Source organism: Dendrobates tinctorius, unplaced genomic scaffold, assembly GCF_039654945.1.
Source record: "Dendrobates tinctorius isolate UK_male_01 unplaced genomic scaffold, ASM3965494v1 ptg000158l, whole genome shotgun sequence".
Lineage (NCBI taxonomy): Eukaryota > Metazoa > Chordata > Amphibia > Anura > Dendrobatidae > Dendrobates > Dendrobates tinctorius.
The window spans coordinates 9,466,019-9,482,544 of record NW_027361825.1 but is presented as its reverse complement, the minus strand read 5'-3'; the positions used below and the strand labels follow the sequence as shown (position 1 = coordinate 9,482,544).

The 16,526-nt window shown below is 42.5% G+C and overlaps 1 protein-coding gene across 1 annotated transcript in view; it reads left to right on the top strand.

Moving 5' to 3' along the window:
• The first annotated feature begins 1,023 nt into the window (after window positions 1–1,023).
• LOC141051812 (uncharacterized) overlaps window positions 1,024–16,526 on the top strand; it is a 56,420-nt gene continuing 40,917 nt past the window's right edge. Inside the window, exon 1 of the mRNA XM_073548847.1 lies at window positions 1,024–1,120. Coding sequence (XP_073404948.1) covers window positions 1,063–1,120 — 58 coding nt within the window. The 5' untranslated portion in view covers window positions 1,024–1,062. The remainder of the gene's footprint in view (window positions 1,121–16,526) is intronic.

Below are 16,526 nucleotides of genomic sequence, written 5' to 3'. Positions count from 1 at the left end.
ATGGTGACAAGCGCTCTATGTATGTCTATGAGAGCCTCATTCTGGTTGTCATAGACCTACATTGAAAGTGATCTCCGGTTCGCTTCACCAAACACTGGATGTAAAAAAAACCCACTAGAGTAATGCTTTTACTCTGCCAATTGTCAACCATTTCAGGAAGTTTCCTTATATGTGTCTTTTGTGGAAATCTGATGTTTGCCTTTTCGTTGTTTTATATTACCCTTTATATGATTTATTGGAATAAGTACAAGTCTCAATGATGCTTTTGCAACTTTTTTTTGCAAAGCTACTGCCTCAAAATCTTAATGATTTAGAGATGATCTCCAAAGCGGAGGGGTCCAAAATTCCTCCTGACATGTGCGCAAACCTCATCATCATCAACTACAAAAAAGTCTGACTGCTGTGCTTGCCAACAAGGGTTTTGCGAGCAAGTATTAAGCCTCGTTTGCCAGAGGGATCAAATACTAATTTCTCACTGCAAAATGCAAATACATTTATATAATTTATACAATGTGATTTTTTAATTTTTATTTTTAATATTCTATTTTTCAATGTTTAAATTAACCTACCCTTAAAATTATAGACTGCTCATGTCTTTGTCAGTGGGCAAACTTACAAAATCAGCAAGGGATCAAATCCTTATTTCCACAACTCTGGATATATATATATATATATATATATATATATATATACAAACTTTATGTACATATATATATTTCAAGCGAAAAGGTGATTAATTATTAAATATAATTACAATTCGAGGAACAAGGAGCCCTGATACATTCCAATGGGATGAATGTAATCTGTCACACACGTTGACAACAAATCACATACTTTGTTAGGAGCTCATAATTGCTGTTAATATTTTGCTTAATTGAATTGAAGGTCAATTTACTAAATGTGATAGGGGCTGTCTGAGTGTGAGATTTTTGTAATGTGACACATCGGACATTGTCATAGAAGTCTATCAAGACAAAGACTACATAAAGATGGCATTTACTATTTCTGAGAGTTTGGGATATTACCTACATCTTCAACACACAGGACTAAGTGATTGTCACCATGGGAAGAGGAACGAGGCCCAATGGGCTTTTTTATTTGTTCATTTTATTGCTTAAACGTAAGTACCCTATAAGTTGGATTAATGTTAGATACATTTAAAATTATTTTAGTTGATGATAGAGATAATAAAAAGTTTGTATCACCAGCATAGTAATAGGTTACATCATCCAAATCTAAGACTTGATGTATAAATGTAGAGGACTTTTTCTGTAGTACACTTATTAACATGAGACATAACACAGATATAAATAAGAAATAATAAAAGAGGAAATTAAAAACAATATAAATAATAGTAAATCTACATAAATAGATGTGTATATAGCTTAAAAAAATTAAAACAAAAATATATAAAATAAAAATATAATATAAATGAATATGCTCTAGTTTAGTTCTTAAAAAGTACTTTAGACTGTCAAATTCCAGTAGCTACTGTATATTATTTTCAGAGTTTAAGAAAGGGGTAATTCACGCCTCCAGTATTTTGCCCTTGTGCTGCCCCCGCCTTTATCATGGGGTACCTGTTGTGCCTTTGTGTCTGGACATGGTGTTGCAAGTATGGCTGCTTTTTTTTTTCATTTTCTTTATTAATGATGTCTTTTAATATTAGAGAATACAGTATTCTGATTTCTTATTTTATTTAAGCTCACAAGACAGATATTTAACGATCAATTCATTATTGAATTCCATTATTTTTATTGTCTAGTTTTTTTTTTCTGCTTTTCATTTGCACTTTAGCCTTTTTTTAATTTACACCTTTCTAAAACTCTTTTATATTTGTTTTTGTGCTCATCACTGTGGGAATGGTTTCAGGTTCCTAGTTGTTTCCTCACAGATTTATCTATTACAACTATTTATAAAAAGTCAGACTTTTTTGGCACCAAAGTACTCAATTCCCTCCTTATATTGACTTTATGCACACTAAAATTGTGCAAAACCAGTTAAAGACAAAAATTAATAGCATTTTTATTTTGCAACATTTTGAAGAATTTGGTGCAAAACAAGTTAATAAATTCACAAGACAAAAAATAAAGTGATTAAAAAACAACTTGCAAATATTAATTTTGGTACTTAATGTGTATCATATAGGGTCTAGATATTTTGCTAATTTATAGAAATCTATGTGGATTAACCCTACATTAAAAAAGGCTCTTAAGATTCCAATTTATAAAGAAGAAAAAATACAAAAAATTGATCACTGAACAGCAATAACTAAAAAAAACACAAGCAAACAAAAATATACCAGTGCTGCATAGGAGTCTACAATTTTTTTTATTTAATTTTTGTTGTAGATTTTATGTGCTTTTTTTATTTAGTATCTTGCTTTGCAACATATTCAGGTTTATTCTACACAGTTAAATGCAATTATTATTTCTTCTACAACAGCTACTAAATTGCTCCAAGCAATGTGAGAACTACAAATAAATATACAACTATTTAATTACCTTCTAATGTAATAAAACCCTACACAAAATATGAAATGTAAAGGAAAATATTAAAAATTGCCTCAAATCCTTATAATACTCACATTTCTGGATATCCTAATTCCTTTCTAGAACACTGTTTCTTCTTTATTGGTGGCATCTCCTCCATTAAATTATTTTAGTAGTGGCTAACTATCCCACGATTAGAAATTATGATGTTTAAATGTTTCCAATTTTATACTTCTAGAAAAATTAAAAAAATTTTCTTCGTGCAAGCTCGACCCCTGCTCCATAAAACAACTCCTCACCATAGATGTACTGATCGGGTAGGACTGTGAGCTGTTAACATAATCTAGTAATTAGGAGGTGGTCCCATAAATCTAACCTTCGACAATTATTGTTTTTTTTTAGTGAGAGAGTAAAACTAAAGTTCAATTTGCCATCCTTTTACCAAATTGAAGTGTGTTGGCCAAGACAAGGCAGACTTTTTGGCAGCCTCCTGACGCCACATACCAGGGATGGTAAAATAATGGTCCAGCACTTTTATCTGCTCTTTAAACATTACCAAAACCTAATATCCCCACAAATATGCCGGCTGTGCCTTTTGCCTGACAGATGTTGCTGCTCTCAATATTACAGTGCTACCTATGAAGATTCCTACATGACTTATAACTTGTAATTAAATTTACAAGGCAGCAGTAGTGAATGAAATGCTAGAAATGTCAATTAGCAAATGCCTCAATCTTCTTTGGAAACACCTTACATACAACTAAGGACAAGTAGTCAGACATGAAAGAGTGATGCAGCAGCCAAATTGCTTATGGTAAGGCAAGGGTCACACTTGCGTGTGTAATACGAGAAACTAGTGTGTCTCGCATCAATTCCCGGCACTGCCGCTGGCACTCGGGACTGGAGTGTGCAGCTGCATGTATTTCTATGCAGCCGCATATTCCGGTCCTGAGTGCCGGCGGCAATGCCGGGTATTGATGTGAGAGACTCATGCATTACACATGCAAGTGTGACCCTGGCCTAAGAGTTTCTCACATACAACACCCCATACATAGCTAGTGATTTCTCTTGGTGCAGAAACAGTGTCGAGTCTCGTTTGGCACCAGAGCCCTTGTGACTGCAACCTCTGTGGTTATAGAAGTTATTTGATAACCCATTCCCCCATGTGTCATTATTCATCAAAGTCAATTAAATCATTCCTTGATGAAATGGTTGATATGTTTGACTTTGAGATGAAGGTAATGGTTTCAAAATGTTTCCTCACCACCCTAGGGTTCAATATGGTACAGATGTCAGCAAATAAGACTGTCTTTATATTTCTGTTTGACTCAACATAGACTATGAATATCGTGAATGTCCAGTTTTATAGCAGAGACATGATTTCACATTGCTCTATGGGGACATAAAGGCACCCTGTCAAATGCCAGAAATTGTGTAATTGTGTACATTTTTTAACCAGTGTTCTAAATTCGGCAATGTTTTTAATTTTTTAATGTATCTCTCAGTTCAAGATGGTCGTCTCTTCTCTGTATACAAACCTATTCTTTTTTAATCAACTGGGCATGGTCCTAAAAAAGATGCCTATAAAGAAGAGTTGCTGACCATGCTCACTTGGCTTAAAAGACCAGATTTCCATACCAGGAATTGAGGGCAATATTTTAGGAACGGAGGGACACAGAAACAAAAGAAAAATATCGCTGGAGTCAGGAGAACAGCAGGAATTTCAACAGTTAAAATATATGTTTGTATCAAATCACAGGTCCTTATAAGCTATATGTCTCTATACAGTATATGGCCATCTAACTGATGTGATTTTTATTGCTATGTCCTAATATTGTATTTAATATGTCTTTTACAATAGCTGCAGAAAATTGATCTTGGACACGTCTACAACAGTCAGTGAAAAGGTCTGATAAGTAGAATAGGATTGATTACAGCTCCACATAAAAAATATCATATTTTAATAGGAAAAAAATTAGAAACTCCATGACAGTCCTGCAGAAGACATAACAAAATACAGCTATGCACTTCAGACATACTTTGGAGTCCTTAGTGTGAGCTGGAATCATTCTTTTTCTGCTGGAAAACCCACACTTGATCAGAACGGACGTTCATGCTCCCATACTATATGTATCACATGGGTTGTGCTGGCTACACTGTTATTAAAGCCCTGATCACCCTATAACATACAAGTAACATCTGTGCAAGTAACTTAATGCATATAAATCCATATATATATGCACAATTGTAAAATTGTTTTACATCTACAAATTGTGGCCAACTACTCTGTCCACCTTTTAGTCCAAACTATGGAGATAGAAGATGCTGGGGGCCCCATCCCATTTTCAAGGTTCAAGTACATTTACCACTTTCTTGTGTGCTAATATTGAGGCATATTTGGAGACTAGAAAAAATTAGAGTCCGGCTCAACAATACTGGATTTTTCTTTTCTTTTTATTTCTCAAAGGAAAATATAGTGTGTACAAAAGAAAATTTTCATGGTCGACGTGACCCAGTCGACGCGTTTTGACTGCACTAAGCAGTCTTACTCATGACTAGTCATGAAAATTTTCTTTTGTACGCACTATATTTTCTTTTGAAAAATAAAAAGAAAAAAACAGTCCTGTTGAGCCGGACTCCAATTTTTTCAAGTATCCTTGATGTGAGGCCAGTGTGAGGCCGGTGTCTGAGCCCCAGGTGAATGAGCATAGAGCAAGTGAGCTGGAATCAAGTTTTTGTTACATATTTGGAGACCACATACCTGTGAATGTTCTTTCAACCCATTATATTTGTTTTTTCCTTCTTTCCATAAGGCTTGAGAGACACTCACCAATCTTGAGAATAAAGAATCTTAAGAGATGGAATAGTGTGATGATTCCTTTACAGTCTTTCCCTGCCCTTTCACAATTTTAGTTGGGTGGCCAAAACTACAAGTATGTTGTTTAACAAAAACTTTGAAGGAAATGCAACTGTAAATTAGAAGGTGGTGTCTTACTTTCTGAGATTGGTCGTTGTCCCAATAATGAAATCCAAACTCACCACAGTCAAGGCTTATCCAAGAAATACTTATTCTGTTGTTTCTCTTTCCCAAATGCTCTTTAGATTTGATTTGAAGAGCATTAAAGAATCATTGTCTCATCACATCACACCCACAACAAACCCTGGGGCATTGTGTGGCTACAGTAGAATAAATGGTGCTGGAATAAAACACAAGTGAAACAAGCAACCTGTCATAATCCAGGATGGGCTTTGTCTTTGGCCCATCCTGGTCAGACAGGGGTTAATTGTTTCTGCCTCTCTCTGTCAGAGAGCGGCCATTTAATGCTCACTTGACCTAGGTCCGGTGTCAGTTATACTCCTGCCCTTGGCTGAGTTAGTTGGCCTCGTGCGTACGTGTGCCTTGTGCCTGATATATTGCTTGCTTGTTTGGTTTTGACCCGGTTCTGTCCCTGTTACGAGTTCTGCCTGTCCCTCTTGTACTGCGCTATCTCTCTGTGTAAGACCCTCTGCCTGTGACTTGACTATTCTTTGCTCGGCCCTCTGGTACCGCACAGCCCTCTCCGTGTACGAACCCTCGCTTGTCTGACCTGCGTTTTCCTCTCCTCTTCTACAGTTTCCCTGCAGTAGGTACATTATATCATCTGCAGCAGTAGGACGCTAAGCCCCACCCCCTGCAGTCACATGATCTAGGTCCTCGGATTCCTTACTATTTTCAGTTCTGCAGGTCCTGTCTGCTTGAACCGTCACTACTGTATTGGACCCCGCGCTCTCCCATAGTGTGGGTAAGTCATCCTGCTCGGTGTGGCAGTTTGCCGATGCAGACAGGGTCCTGACATTAGAGTCCTGACTTTATAACTGACCGTTACCATTTTTTTTCTCTGCTCCCTTTCACCTGTGTGTGTGTGATGGATCCTATGCACTGTCATTAACTCATTTTCTGCTCCACCAGTTGAGAATTCCCCTTCCGTTCACCCTCAGGTGGTGACAGGAGGTAGTGCGGTTGGTTTAAATGGTAGTGATCTGCCACCTGATGAGGAAGATAACGATTGGATCTCTGGAGTATCAGACTGGATATAAGACAGCCGATGCCCTATCCGGGTGCTGGTGATTCAGTCTGCTTCTCAGGTCTTGGACTTCAGCTCTCTTCCAGTCTTCTCAAGTTAAGTTTGTTTTTTGCTAATGTTCACACTTGCGCTTGTTGCTCAATTCAGTTTTTTGTGTAATCAGCCTGCCCCTGCTGGGGCTATGCTGAAATTCCACTCCTATTACTCAGTATTTGCCAATCTGCTTTTTGTCCCTTATTAGATTGGCCTTTTTTTTGCTCTGTCTCAGAATATTTCAGAGTGCTGATATAGGTTTAGAAGTCTAGTGACTTCAGGGTTAATTTTGCTATCAGAAGTGTTGGACAATATTTTTGTAGGCTGTTTTTTGCAGATTGCAGACAGTGTCTTTCCTTTTCTGTCCTTTTTAGTTAGCCGGGCCCCATCGTTTGCTCAGCCTATTTTCCTGCCTTTGTTAGTATTTTCATCTTGTTTCACCGTCAATACATGTGGGGGGCTGTCTTTCCTTTGGGGTCTGCTCTGGGGCAGGTAGTTTTCCTCTTTTCCTGCTTTAGGCTTATGTAGTTCTCCGGTTGTGACGAGGCGTCTAGGACCAACGTAGGAACGCTCCACGACTGCTGCTAGTTGTGCGGTTAAGATCAGGGATCTGCAATCTGCATAGTTACCAACTTCTCTGGTTTTCTGAGACTTAGCTAATTGTCTTTTTTTCCTCCTCGGTTTCCCATTCATAACAGAATCACCAGCCATACCGCAGATTCTAGGGTACTCAAAAGCAGGAAAGAATTGTTAGAGAAAGAAAAAAAAAGGGTCAGAATTTTTTTTTTATTATGTATTTTTTCCTCTTTTTCTCTGAGGCCGTAGGAGGATTTTTTTTCCTAATGGAGATTAAGCAACTGTCTGATCGTGTGGAGCAGCTTGCTGCTTAAGTACAGGGAATTTCCACCTACCTTATTCAGTCACTAACTGCTGAACCCAAGACCTGATGTGTTTTCTGGGGATCGGTCTAAATTTCTAAATTTTAAGAATAATTGTAAATCATTTCTTGCTTTGAAGCCTAACTCATCAGGGAGCTCTGTGCAGCAGGTTAAAATTGTCATCTCCTTGCTGCGCGGCGATCCCCAAGATTGGGCTTTTTCTCTGACACCTGAAAATCCTATTCTGACTAATGTGGATGCATTTTTTCCGGCCTTGGGGTTGTTGTATGATGAACCTAATGCCGTTGATCAAGCTGAGAGAACCCTGTTGGCATTAAACCAGGGTCAGGATCCTGCAGAGTTGTACTGTCAAAAATTCCAAAAGTGGGCGGTCCTTACTACATGGAATGATAGTGCATTGGCAACTCTCTTTCGGAAAGGTTTGTCAGAGACCGTAAAAGATGTTATGGTGGGATTTCCTGTTCCCTCTGGTCTGGATGGCTCTATGTCATTAGCCATTCAAGTTGATCGGCGTTTACGTGAACGTAAAACTACACGGGAGGCGCTGCCACCTTTTGATCAAATGTCTGAACCTATGCAATGTGATGGGGTTTGTCTAGGGCGCAACGTCAGGAGTTTAGAAGGCGTAATAAGCTGTGTTTTTTCTGTGGAGACGCCTCTCATAATATTTCTGTCTGTCCTAAACGAGAGAAACGTTTTGCACACACATTTGCTGTGGGCAGTATAGAACCTAAGTTCCTTTTGGCAATTACTCTGATCTGCTCCTTGTCCACATTTTCCACTAAGGCTTTTGTGGATTCAGGAGCAGCTCTGAATCCGATGAATTTAGACTTTGCTAAAGGTTGTGGTTTGTCCATGACGCCTCTGCAGATGCCCATTCCTTTGAGGGGTATTGATGCCACTCCTTTGGTGGAGAATAAACGTCAGTTTTGGACCAAGGTGATAATGCGAGTTGCCCCAGACCACCAAGAAAAGTGTAAATTTTTGGTGCTGCATAATTTGCATGATACTATTGTTCTGGGGTTCCCCTGGTTGCAAACTCATAACCCAGTTTTGGATTGGAAATCTGTGTCTGTGGTGAGTTGGGGTTGTCAGTGTGTTCTTAGGGACACTCCTGTTTTCTCCGCCTCTCCTCAGTCTCATGATGTTCCTGATTATCTGGCTGATTTCTCTGATGTTTTCAGTGAGAGTAAGTCTACGTCTTTGCCTCCTCATAGGAATTATGACTGTGCAATTGAGTTGATGCCTGGGTGTAAATTTCCCAAGGGTCAGCTTTTCAACTTATCTGTACCCGAACATGATGCTATGCGATCCTATATTAAGGAGTCGTTGGAGAAGGTTCATATTAGACCATCCTCGTCACCATTAGGCACTGGGCTTTTTTTGTGGCCAAGAAAGATGGTTCATTAAGACTGTGTATTGATTATCGTTCCCTTAACAAGATGACGGTTAAATATCAGTACCCGTTACCTCTGATGTCTGATTTATTCTCCAGAGTTAAGAGTGTCTGCTGGTTTACTAAGCTTGACCTCAGGGGGCGTATAATCTTATTCGCATCAAGCACGGGGATGAAAGGAAGACGGTGTTTATTACTCCAGAGGGACATTTTGAGTACCTGGTGATGCCTTTTGGGCTCTCTAATGCCCCTTCTGTCTTCCAATCCTTTATGAAAGATATTTTCTGAGACTTTGTGGATAAGTTTTTGATCATCTATCTGGATGATATTTTGATTTTTTCTAGTGATTGGGATTCCCATGTGGAACATGTCCGGACTGTGTTCTGGATTTTGAGGGAGAATTCCCTGTTTGTTAAGGGATCGAAGTGCCTCTTTGGTGTACAGAGGATTTCATTTTTGGGATTTATCTTGTCTCCATTGAATATTGAAATGGACCCGGCCAAGGTACAGGCCATTTATGATGGGGTTCAGCCTACTTCTTTGAAGGCTCTCCAGAAGTTTTTGGGTTTTTCTAATTTCTATCGTAAATTTATAGGTAGAGTTGAGCGAAACGGGTCGAAAAAATTGAAAAGTCGCAGACTTTCGCCAAAGTCGGGTTTCATGAAACGAAACCCGACCTTAGAGTGAGGTCGGCCACGAGGTCGGCGACTTTAGCGCCAAAGTCGCGTTTCAAAAGATGCTTGAGCGCCCTTTTTCCAGCCAATCAGGAAGAACAGACACTGTGGGCAACGTGATGACATAGGCAGTGGTCACCACCATCTTGGAGAAGGGCATGCAAGTGATTGGCTTGCTTTGTGGGGCGTCACAGGGGGCATAAAAGGGCGGGGATGCCGACCGCCATGTTACTCTTGCTGATCTCAGAATAGGGAGAGCTGCTGCTGATTCTGTAGGGAGAGTGTTAGGCAGGGAAGAAGATACTAAAAACTGATTCTGCTGCTAGCGATTTTGCCTGTACAACACACCAGTCACTGTGCAGTGCAAGGGGAGTCTATATTTTGGTGCATCAGCTCTGTTGGTTATTAGGATGCCTTTTAAGGCTAACTGGTAGCTGCATTGCTGTGTGCCCACTGCGGAGCAAACTGCTTTTTTCCATCCAATCCAGATTGTATTGTTTTGTCCTTGTGAGTTACTGAGTGTTCATTTTTCACACACCATACAGCAGTGTACGCTCCTCTCTCAGTACCGTGTAATGGCTGTTATCACGGCCACAGTGAAGATATCTGTGTGTGTGACTCTGTAAGGATAAGTCGAGGAGTTGTTCCGTTCTTGCAGACCTCCACCTTATAGTTTTGTCTGGTTTTCAAACAGTTTAGTATATTTGCTGTTTGATTACATTCAAAACTATAAAGAGACAGCATGTGTCAGTCCGTATACTAAAACACGGAGCTTGACAATTTTACATACACTGGACAGCGGTGTACATGCACGCTCCTCTCTCAGTGACGTGTAACAGCTGTTATCACAGCCACATTGAAGTTATCTGTGTGTGACTCTGTAAGGATAAGTCGAGGAGTTGTTCCATTCTTACAGACCTCCACCTTATCGTTTTGTCTGGTTTTCAAACAGTTTAGTATATTTGCTGTTTGATTACATTCAAATATATAGAGAGACAGTGTGTGTCAGTCCGTATACTAAAACACGGAGCTTGACAATTTTACATACACTGGACAGTGGTGTACGTGCACGCTCCTCTCTCAGTGCCGTGTAACGGCTGTTATCACGGCCACAGTGAAGCTATCTGTGTGTGACTCTGTAAGGATAAGTCGAGGAGTTGTTCCATTCTTACAGACCTCCACCTTATAGTTTTGTCTGGTTTTCAAACAGTTTAGTATATTTGCTGTTTGATTACATTCAAAACTATAGAGAGACAGCGTGTGTCAGTCCATATACTAAAACACGGAGCTTGACAATTTTACATACACTGGACAGCGGTGTACGTGCACGCTCCTCTCTCAGTGCCATGTAACAGCTGTTATCACGGCCACAGTGAAGCTATCTGTGTGTGACTCTGTAAGGATAAGTCGAGGAGTTGTTCCATTCTTACAGACCTCCACTTTATAGTTTTGTCTGGTTTTCAAACAGTTTAGTATACTTGCTGTTTGATTACATTCAAATCTATAGAGAGACAGCGTGTGTCAGTCCGTATACTAAAACACGGAGCTTGACAATTTTACATACACTGGACAGCGGTGTACATGCACGCTCTTCTCTCAGTGCCGTGTAACGGCTGCTATCATAGCCACAGTGAAGATATCTGTGTGTGACTCTGTAAGGATAAGTCGAGGAGTTGTTCCGTTCTTACAGACCTCCACCTTATAGTTTTGTCTGGTTTTCAAACAGTTTAGTATATTTGCTGTTTGATTACATTCAAAACTATAGAGAGACAGCGTGTGTCAGTCCGTATACTAAAACACGGAGCTTGACAATTTTACATACACTGGACAGCGGTGTGTGTGCACGCTCCTCTCTCAGTACCGTGTAACGGCTGTTATCACGGCCACAGTGAAGCTATCTGTGTGTGACTCTGTAAGGATAAGTCGAGGAGTTGTTCCGTTCTTACAGACCTACACTGTAGGGAGACTCCAGTTCTGCCCAATTCTATATATACCTTGTAGTTTGTCATACACTAGCCAATTTCTGTCGGTCACATTGCGGTGTTAAATAAACAGGGCCTGACTGAATTCCACAGTGTCCTGAAGTGTAGAGACATTCCAATTCTACACAGTCCTCTAAACACCCTCCTAACAGCATAGAGGATCTGCCTGTCATATTGCGGTGTTAAATAAACAGGGCCTGACTGAATCCCACAGTGTCCTGAAGTGTAGAGACATTCCAATTCTACACAGTCCTCTATACACCCTTCTAACAGCATAGAGAATCTGCCTGCCATATTGCGGTGTTAAATAAACAGGGCCTGACTGAATCCCACAGTGTCCTGAAGTGTAGAGACATTCCAATTCTCCAAAGTCCTCTATACACCCTTCTAACAGCATAGAGAATCTTCCTGTCATATTGCTGTGTTAAATAAACAGGGCCTGACTGAATCCAACAGTCTCCTGAAGTGTAGAGACATTCCAATTCTCCACAGTCCTCTATACACCCTTCTAACAGCATAGAGGATCTGCCTGTCATATTGCGGTGTTAAATAAACAGGGCCTGACTGAATCCCACAGTCTCCTGAAGTGTAGAGACATTCCAATTCTACACAGTCCTCTATACACCCTTCTAACAGCATAGAGGATCTGCCTGTCATATTGCGGTGTTAAATAAACAGGGCCTGACTGAATCCCACAGTGTCCTGAAGTGTAGAGACATTCCAATTCTCCCCAGTACTATATACACCTTGTACCTTGTTTTACAGTACCAGAGAGTTGGTGTAAATTTGGGTAAATTTTTCCAAAAAATGAGGAAGTGTGGTGGAAGAGTCCAAGGAAGTGGGCGGGGGTTGGCAGCTGGTAATGATGGTGTTGGTGTTGGTGGTGGATCTGCTGATAGTGGCAAAAGCAAAATAGCACCTAATACTGGAGGTGTTGAGGCTGTGTCATCGTCTGGCTCCACAAGGCCTCGAAGGCTCCCTTTTCTGGGAGTAGGTAAACCGCTTCTAAAGCCGGAGCTTCAAGAGCAAGTTTTGGCTTACATTGCTGACTCAGCCTCCAGCTCTATCGCCTCCTCTTCTGAAATTTTAAAAAATAAAAGCACTGAGTTGTCATTGGAGGCTCATGGTCTTGAACCACACCTTTCCTTGTGTCCTTCACCCCTACTAAAATTGAAGGATGTGATAGGCCACACTACAGATTACTCCATGGAGCTGTTTTCACATACCATGCCTGGGTTATCAAGTCAAATCGTGAATTACCCAGGCCAAGATGAATCTGACATGGAGTGCACTGATGCACAGCCACTGCTAGATTTATCTGCTGATATATTCACTCAGAGCACTACATTGTCCTCGCAGTGTACTGAACCAGAATCTGACCCTAATGATACTCAGTTGCCCCCTCCCGCATACTAAACCACCATTCACGGTGACACAGAGGAAGGTGCACATGACATTGAAGAGGAGGTGATGGATGACCCAGTTGTTGACCCATATTGGCATCCATTGGGGGTAGAGTGTGCTGCTGCCAATAGCTCAGAAGAGGAGGAGGAGCATCCGCAGCGGGCATCGACATCGCAACAGTTGTTATCTGGCAGGCCCGGAGCAGTCCAAAAACGGGTTACAAAACCCCAAAAAATTGCAGGACAGCTTGGCCAGACGGTCAAAAAAGCACAGCGTGCAAGGCCTCAAACTGTCTTCCCTAGTAGGAAGAGTGCAGTGTGGCACTTTTTTGAACAAAATCCTAATGATCAGGCAAAGGTAATCTGTAAGAAGTGCGCAAAGACCTTTAGCCGAGGGAAAAATCTGAGAAATTTGAATGCCAGTTGCATGCTAAGACATTTAACCACCATGCACTTGCAAGCGTGGATGGACTACCAAAACTCACGTACCACTTGTGCTACTGCTCCCAAAGAAGGTAGTCAGCAACGCAACATTGTTTCCCCCCCTGTAAGTCCACTCGGTTAGCACACCACCAGCAGCAAATGTTGAGTTGTCGTCACAAGGGCAAATCATTCAGGGAATCACACTGTTATTGCAATGAAAGACTGAATCTAGGCCATCAGAAAGAACACCAACTCCATCACCATCAAGACAGAATCTAGGCCATCAGAAAGAACACCAACTCCATCACCATCATCAACCCTCTCTCAGTCCGCCATGCCACCGCTACTTCCACCATATCCAGCTCTCAAGTCCAGCTCACCCTACCAGAGACTATGAGTAGGACAAAAAATTACTCATCCTCTCATCCGCGTACACTGGCTTTGAACACCCACATTGCCAAACTAATCTCGTTAGAGATGATGCCCTATCGGTTGGTTGAAAGCGCAGCTTTCCACGAACTAATGGCCTACGCAGTTCCACGCTATGAACTACCCAGTCGCCACTTCTTTTCTCGCAAAGCCATCCCAGCCCTCCACCTTCATGTGAAAGACCGCATTGTCCATGCACTCAAGCTGTCAGTGAGTGGAAAGGTGCACCTCACAACTGATGCATGGTCCAGTAGGCATGGCAAGGGCCATTACGTGTCCATCACTGCGCACTGGGTTAATGTGGTGGATGCAGGGTCCACAGGGGACAGCGGTGGTGGCACAGTGCTGCCTAGCCCACGGTATAGGAAACAGTTGGCTGTAGGCGTTCGACCCTCCTCCTCCTCCTCCAGAAGCAAAAGCTGGTCCACAGAGCGCAGTCGCACGAGCACTGCATCCGCAGTTGACAGTGTTGCAAACTAGGTGTCCCCCTATCGATCAGCTAATGGAAAGCGTCAGCAGGCTGTGTTGCAGATCATGTGTTTGGGAGACAGACACACCGCAGAGGTACTGGCCGACTACTTGCAGCGACAAACTGAGTCATGGCTGGGCAGTCTACATCTTGAGGCAGGCAAGGTAGTTAGTGATAACGGCCGGAGTTTTGTGGCAGCCATATCCCTTTCAAAACTCAGACACATACCTTGCTTGGCTCACATCTTGAACCTGGTGGTGCAGTGCTTCCTCACTAATTATCCAGATTTAACAGGCCTGCTCCTTAAGGTTCGAAGACTGTGCTCGCACATCCGCCAGTCACCGGTACACTCCAGTCGTATGCAGAAGCTGCAGCGATTGCTCCACCTTTCTAAGCACCGCCTAATTATCGACGTTGCAACAAGGTGGAACTCCACCCTGCACATGGTTGAGCGGCTGTGCGAACAAAGGCAGGCCATAATGCATTTGTGGGAGGATACACGGGCAGGCACTTTGAGGGCAGACATGGAGTTGACAGGTGTGCAGTGGTTGAAGCTGAAAGACCTCTGTAAAGTCCTTCAGTGTTTTGAGGAATGCACACGGATGGTAAGCGCTGACGATGCCATCATAAGCATGAGCATCCCACTTATGCGTCTGCTCATGCAAACTTTGACACACATTAAGGAGCAGGCGTCTGCAGGCGAGGTTGATGAGGAGGAAGAGGAGGAGGGAAGCCTTGATGACAGTCAGCCATTGTCTGGTCAGGGAACTGTCGTGGACGAGGTGGAGGAAGAAGAGGAAGAGGAGGAGGATGATGATGGGGATGATTATTTAGGGGAGGAGGATGCTTCTCGTGGGGCGAGAGAAAATGTTGGCTTTGCAAGGTTTGGTACAGGGTTTGTGCGTGACTGGAGGGATGTGGATTTGCCAGAAAGTGCTCCTCCACCCAGCACTCGCAGTGCATCATTGACACCGGGAACATTGGCCCACATGTCAGATTATGCCTTGCAGATCCTAAAAAGGGACCCCCGCATTGCCAAAATGATGACGATGAATACTACTGGTTGGCCAGCATCCTGGATCCACGTTATAAAGGCAAATTCCAAAACATCATGCCACAGGAGAACCTTGACATAATATTGGCTAACAAACAAGCTTCTCTGGTAAACCGGTTGGTTGAGGCATTCCCAGCGCACAGCAGCGGTGATGGTTCTCACACGAGCCGTAGGGGCCGCGGGCAACTTGGAAGCGGTGTTGGTGGTGGACACATCAGAAGTGGCGTTGGAGACAGGGGTTTCATGACCATGTTGTGGACTGATTTTTCAAGTCCCGCTCACACGACTGGTAATACTGCATTGATTGAAAGCCACAGGAGACAGCACTTGTCAAGTATGGTCAGAAACTACTTTTCCTCCCATATCGATGTTCTCCCTCACAGGTCATTCCCATTTGACTATTGGGCAGCTAAACTGGACACCTGGCCTGAATTGGCACAATATGCCTTACAGGAGTTCGCATGCCCAGCTGCAAGTGTGCTATCGGAAAGAGTCTTCAGTGCTGCTGGATCAATACTGACAGAAAAAAGGACCCGTTTGTCGACTCAAAATGTGGATGATCTAACCTTCATTAAAATGCACCATGCATGGGTTTCCAAGGATTTTGTCCCACCTTACCCTGATGACACATAGGTTGCCAGAAAAATTGTTTTCTTTGGTCTGCCTGTTCCTGGGACTTGACCAATTTCGCCTTTTTCAGCAGGTGAATGTCCCACATCAACATATGCCATTTTGTAAACCTCCCTAACTGGGCAGCCTCCTCCCCCCAATGGCCGGGGTCACCACCGAGCGCATGCAACCGTGCAAGTGCCATTTCCCTGGACAGGTGGGTGGGCCGACTCGTGGGTGCGGGCACTAGCACAGGGTCCCTCATAGTGCAATCAAGTGTCTCTGATGGTGGTGGTGCACACCCGCCGTCAGACACACCACCGTAATATGAGGGGCCCAGTGCCAGTGCCAACGCCCACAAGTGGGCCCCCCTTGCTTGGGCAGGGCCCCTGCATTTGCTATGTGTACCTCTCCCTGCTCCTCCGCTGTGTAGTCTGGGCTGTCAAGTCTATCATTGGGACTGGCACTTCAAATTTGGTGAACTGATAGAAGATGATGGTTAAGATGTAGCTATGCCCTGTCCCGCTGGCCGGGATCCAGCTTCAGATGATCAATGGCTTTCATTTCTTATGGACGTCGACTCACAATGAGATGCAGTG